Source organism: Pogonomyrmex barbatus, unplaced genomic scaffold, assembly GCF_055798465.1.
Source record: "Pogonomyrmex barbatus isolate J1 unplaced genomic scaffold, ASM5579846v1 scaffold8, whole genome shotgun sequence".
NCBI lineage: Eukaryota > Metazoa > Arthropoda > Insecta > Hymenoptera > Formicidae > Pogonomyrmex > Pogonomyrmex barbatus.
In genome coordinates, this window is record NW_028297182.1 from 2,823,851 (window position 1) to 2,830,419 (window position 6,569).

At 35.3% G+C, this 6,569-nt stretch overlaps 1 protein-coding gene across 1 annotated transcript; it reads right to left on the reverse strand.

Moving 5' to 3' along the window:
- Positions 1–325: 325 nt before the first annotated feature.
- LOC148934700 (uncharacterized) lies at positions 326–5,093 on the reverse strand. Its single transcript, XM_089084060.1, has 2 exons — positions 3,120–5,093; positions 326–2,120 (listed from the first exon to the last, which is right to left on the reverse strand). The coding sequence occupies exons 1-2, from the start codon at positions 3,168–3,170 to the stop codon at positions 957–959; spliced, it is 1,215 nt and encodes a 404-aa protein (XP_088940186.1). The 5' UTR covers positions 3,171–5,093; the 3' UTR covers positions 326–956.
- Between the last annotated feature and the right edge of the window lie 1,476 nt (positions 5,094–6,569).

Here is a 6,569-nt window from a genome sequence, read left to right on the forward strand (position 1 = left end):
ACGTACAGGTATTTTGGTCGGATTACTGAGTTTGTTTGGAACAATTTTAGCAAAGGTAAATTTATAAAATATTAAGGAAGAGAAAGAGAGAAAAAATACAATTGAGAAATAATATGTAACTCATTCAGGATTTAGCGCCACATGATGGATTACATTATAGCGTTCCATCTATGAATGATCATATCTTACGAACTAAAAGATTTGGCTTTTCCGTTCTGAACGAAATGCGTCGAAGATTCTGTCATTCATTTTGCACATCTGCTGCTGAAACTAAGCCATATTTTATAAATATTGCATGTGCTGTGAAATGTCCTGAATTATATTTACCACAAGGTTCGACAACACAAGGTACATTAATATCAATTTCAATAATTAGATTTCTAATAATAAAAAATGGTAAATATTGCCAAAAAATCAGAATATCCAAAAAATTAAGTAAGATATATTTTACCATTAATCATAATCATTTATTTTATAAAAATATTATAGTGAAATGAATTCTTAATTTTTCATCATAATCCGTATTCCATTGGTCTTTTACTAATTTTTTATATGTGATTTTTTTGTTAATAAAACTTTTACGTATATATATTTTATGTATTTTTACGTATATACCTTTAATGAGTGTATTACAATAATTAAATTTAAATTCTTTCGTTTACAATTCTTTTGTTTACAAATAACAATAAAAAATAAAAAATAGAAATTTATTACTATCAGATAAGTTAATGTTTTCATCATAAAATATGAAGTCAAATATGATACATATATAGATAAAAAAATTTTTCAATTTAATAAAATTTTGCAAATTTAAAATAATTATTAATAAAATTTTTACTAATATAATAATTTATTTTTTTTAAATATTTACAAATATTTTTAATTACTAATATAATAACTTATTTTTTAAAAAAAGCATTGATAAATTAATTATTTTTGATAAGGTACAATGACAACTACATCATCTCCAAGCGGCCCATCTCCGGCTGGCCCACCTCCGGTCGCTCCATCTCCGGTCGCCCCATCCCCGGGCGCTCCACCGCCAAGCGGCCCTTCTCCAATCGCTCCATCGCCAAGCGGCCCCTCTCCAGGTGGCCCACCTCCGGTCGCCCCATCCCCGGGTGCTCCATCACCAAGTGGCCCATCTCCAGGTGCTCCATCCCCGGGCGCTCCATCGCCAAGCGGCCCTTCTTCGGGTGGCTCACCTCCGGTCGCTCCATCCCCGGGCGCTCCACCGCCAAGCGGCCCTTCTTCGGGTGGCTCACCTCCGGTCGCCCCATCCCCGGGCGCTCCATCGCCAAGCGGCCCTTCTTCGGGTGGCCAACCTCCGGTCGCTCCACCGCCAAGCGGCCCTTCTTCGGGTGGCTCACCTCCAGTCGTCCCATTCCCGGGCGCTCCACCGCCAAGCGGCCCTTCTTCGGGTGGTCAACCTCCGGTCGCTTCACTGCCAAGCGGCCCTCCTTCGGGTGGCTCACCTCCGGTCGCCCCATCCCCGGGCGCTCCACCGCCAAGCGGCCCTTCTTCGGGTGGTCAACCTCCGGTCGCTTCACTACCAAGCGGCCCTCCTTCGGGTGGCTCACCTCCAGTCGTCCCATCCCCGGGCGCTCCACCGCCAAGCGGCCCTTCTTCGGGTGGTCAACCTCCGGTCGCTTCACTGCCAAGCGGCCCTCCTTCGGGTGGCTCACCTCCGGTCGCCCCATCCCCGGGCGCTCCACCGCCAAGCGCCCCTTCTTCGGGTGGCTCACCTCCGGTCGCCCCATCCCCGGGCGCTCCACCGCCAAGCGGCCCTTCTTCGGGTGGCTCACCTCCGGTCGCCCCATCCCCGGGCGCTCCACCGCCAAGCGGCCCTTCTTCGGGTGGCTCACCTCCGGTCGCCCCATCCCCGGGCGCTCCACCGCCAAGCGGCCCTTCTTCGGGTGGCTCACCTCCGGTCGCCCCATCCCCGGGCGCTCCACCGCCAAGCGGCTCTTCTTCGGGTGGCTCACCTCCGGTCGCCCCATCCCCGGGCGCTCCACCGTCAAGCGGCCCTTCTTCGGGTGGCTCACCTCCGGTCGCCCCATCCCCGGGCGCTCCATCGCCAAGCGGCCCAGCTTCGAATCCATAGTCTCCGACCTGACAATCTGCTTTATCAGAATAAAATTCGGCGATAATAAATATAATATAAAAAATTAAAGTATAATATAAGAATTAATTAATACAAAATACTAACATCGAAATAGTAGTACGAAAGTGCTAACAATAAAGATGTTAATAGAATTTATTTTAATGTGATTAAATTAGTTATTACAAATTATTATTATCATTAATAATTGAATAATGGATAATGGATAATAATGGATATAAAAATATTCGAAAAATTTTATAAGTTTAATTATTCTTTATACTGATGTTATAATATTCTTCAAATATTGCATTATGTTAAGAAAGATTTCTTTTCTGTAGAAAGAAGATAGAATCATCTGTTATAGAATGTTGGTAAAAACGATGCTGATTTTGCCGGCGTTATAATTTCTAATATGTATATGTTTTCTGCAATTGATAATATTCATCAAATTTAATAAAAAAATTAAAATATTGTTTTATCTTTTATAATATTACTACTATAATATTCAGTTTATATTATAAGTTTTAATTAAGAGCTGAAAAGATAATTATGAACAAAAATATAACTATATAACTATATAACTAAGTAAATTTTAACAAGTAATATTTTCTTGTGTATGTGTGTATATGTCTTTAATTTCTTTTTATTTTTTCATTTTTTAATTCACGTTCTTTGATTTTTAATTGCAGTAAAATTTTTTGCAAATATCAATGTTTTTTTAATATATTATAATATTAATTTTTTTAATATATAATATTATAATATTCATATATCTATTTCAAAATCGTAATTTATTTAGATACAGTTGTAGATGCTAACTAAAATTTGCACAATATCATACAAATTATTTTATCATACAAATTATATAAACAATTTTAGATTTTTTAAATTTTATAGATTTAATTTGTATGCACATGTATATTTACATGTAAATTACTTATAAATTAAGAATATTTATATTTAACATTTATTTATTTAATTATATATTTAATTATATTTAACATTTTATATTTACGGATATTGAAGTGAAACGTGCCAACATCAGAAAAGGAAGAGCGAAACCCATCAATATAGAAAATAAGACCTTGCTCTCGTTGTGAAAGTAATGTCGGACACTCTATTACGAGAAGCTTACGTCCTCTCACTTTCTGCGTGCACACACAATGAGCTGTTGGCGAATTACAATAAATGGGTTTTAACACAGTAAAGACAAATCATGAAGGCGTGCCAAGTTGTTCTTAGTTAATGTTAACAATGATCAATTGAAAGGCGCAGCATTCCTATCATTTTGATATCAGAAATTCAATTCAAAAGTTTTTCTTCTTTAATAAAAAAAAAAAAATCAGTTGACCTATTTCAATATTTAATATAATTTATAGTTTAATTCTAATTTGGATTTCTGAAGAGAGATTAATTTGCTCTGTATATTAATTAATAAAATTAAATTAAAGATGAATGAATAAATGATTTAAAAGATATTCATATTTCTCTAATAATGGTAACTTCTTTTATATAATTTTCTAATTTACAATTATAAATCTTAAAGATTGTTGTTGTCGATTTAAAAAAATTGTTCCACTTTTTAAGGAGTATTATTGCACACATTTAGCAATCAAGTGTGCAATTTAATAAAATTATTATCGTCGCTAAAATGTCCTAAGCTTTGCAATTAATCAATCTGATCAGTTCCCAACTGTGAGTCACCCTTCGAAACTGAACTCTTAACATGTGGAGCAACAATCGTTACCAGGATACACCATGATGTAGGATGCAGGGACCAGTCTCGACTAGCGTGAATCACGACGGTCGGCATGTGAAAGAATACGAATATAATGTGATACAATACCACGTAGTGTTCTCCTGATGTGGTCCGGGATATTACTAGAAGAATGAGATACTGTCAGAGAATATGATTATCGCATATATTAATAACAGTTACGAGTCTGTGTATATGTGTCTGTGACGACAGCCTTCTAAATCTATCGTTATTATATAATTAATGGCAAATCTTATTGTTAGTCTCATGTAATCTTCATTAGCAAAAGTATTCTTCAGGATAAACAGAGATATGAGATAGATAGTTTCAATAAGTAATAATAATATAAAAGAGATCTTTTCTCACATTATTTCTTAATCACTAATATTTGCAAATTTTGCAGATATAAAGTGTTATGTATAACATATATAAACCAGAAGTATCATAAATCATGTAAAGGAAACGTTGTTTCATTGTCATTAAAATAATTTAGTTATTTTACTTTCTGCCCTTCTAATGTAACGATCAAGCTTTCTGGAATGAAAGCGGTCTCTTTTAATTTAAGATTTAACTTTAGGCTATCAGTAGCAGGTTTACTTATTTTTAAATGCCTGTTTCAGTCGTCATATCATATCATTAAATTGAATTATTTATTATTGAATATTTTTATGCGACAATTCTATTACATGATTTATTATATTTTTATTATTGACAGTATTTAAGTAATACCGTCGGAAATGACGTACTTATTTACATTGAAACAAGATTTATAGTTTGGACGATTCAGTTTGGATCAATCGGAGCTCGATTTATTCAGATTGCATGAAAATCAGGTCGGAATACGCAAGAGCGTCTGGACCAAATATCTCGTTTGCTCTCTTCGAGTCCCGCTCGTTCTGCGTCTATCATCTCCATAATCACCAATCACTTTCTTACTACAGTTTGCAACACGACCCGAAGATTTACTCAGAGACAAGCAGATCACTTAGATTCTTATCGAACAACAAGCGGATGTAGTATGTTTTGTTTCCTCTTATTCTTTTTCTTCTTTTCTTTCCTCTTATACAGGAGGAACGTGCGAGAGAAAGCTTCAATGAGGAATCGCATGTGAAAGTGTTCGCGGTACGATCTGAAGATATTGGCTGACGCCGCAAGATTTTGTGAATGTATTATACAATGCGAATTAAATAGTCGAAGTGTGCGTGAAGTGACCGTCACATCGTTCGACAGAGAGAAGGATAGACAGACAGATTTCTGAATAATTCTGTATTTTATACTAATATATATATATATAAAATTCAGAATTATTTAGAAATTCCTTCTCTCTGCCTATATATATATATATATATATATATATATATATATATATATAGGCAGAGAGAAGGAATTTCTAAATAATTCTGAATTTTATATATATATACTTATATATATATATATATATATATATATATATATATATATATATATTAGTATGCCTATTTTAGAAGATCTATCTAAAAATTATATTACATATTTTTTCTTCAAAAATTATATTTATATTTATATTTTGTATAATGCATTTGTATATTTATATTATTTTGCATATACTAAAAGAAAAAAGAAAAAAGATATAAATACTCTTGTAATTTTTAATTTAAAAATTTTATTAATGATATCAAAGCAGAATAATTATTAATTTACAATAATTGTAATAATTTAACAATTAAAGTTTTTTTTTTTCTTTCAATTTATAATTGTTTGATATTAAATATGATGTTTAAAATAAAAAAACTCTATTAGATCGTTACCGCAATTATTAGTAAGTTATTGTATGTAAAATACGGAAAGCTATTATTAAAGAATATATATATCTTTAACAAAAAAATATTTAAATATAATTTTTAAACATGTAATCTCCAAAAATAGACATAGTTACTTCATATTATAAATTCGTCTAGTCTTTGACTTTCGTTTTTTAAAATTAATGATACAAATTCATTCGATATAATTAAAAATCACATTTTTACATTTTTACAAAAAATTAAAAATTATATAAACTTTTTAACTGCAGTTGTTGCGATACGCGATAGAAATATCGTCGTCCAAAGTATCGTTTATCCAAAGAAGTGCGTAACATTATCATTAATTACAATACATTTGGAAATACTGGCCATAATTGCAGCGTGATTTCAGATCGTAAGATCGAGAGGGAGGAAGGAAAGGGGGGAAAGAAGAATCGGTTCGCTCCGGTCTGAACCAGATTAATTCGCATGTCTACGACCTCCGGCGCGGCTCTATTCACCTGCGCCCGGGTGTTGTGTGGAAAAACGCGATTCTCTCCCGCAGATCGCGGGATCGCGCGGGCAGGTAACGTCATAGGGAGATGCGAGATTGCGCGCAGAGCGCGTGCGAAGCGACGTGTGCGAAGCGAAAGTCGATCCTTGCACGCGAGTCAGAAATGCTGTTCTCGACGGACGCGGCTCGATTAGGGTCGGTCAGCCGACGTGCTCGTCGATCGGAAAGACTATGATCGGATTAGATCGCGCGGAATTAATGAGAAACACCATGAGGACACCAGAAAACGAGCCGTTCTCCGTAATAATGACGAGGAACGCGGCTGCGAGAATACGGGGATTGCAAGACGCGTGTGCAAGACTCGTCGTCCGATGATTGTGAAAATTCGCCGTCGATTCGAATCGTCACCGTTTAAGCCGTTTAAGACGCACGTTG

Bases quoted from the DNA above. Each gene is read 5' to 3' on its own strand.
- LOC148934700 (XM_089084060.1), bottom strand. From the start codon at position 3,170: ATGGGTTTCGCTCTTCCTTTTCTGATGTTGGCACGTTTCACTTCAATA. The intron at 2,121-3,119 runs GTAAATATAAAA...CTGATAAAGCAG, and splicing joins CACGTTTCACTTCAATATCC to ATTGTCAGGTCGGAGACTAT.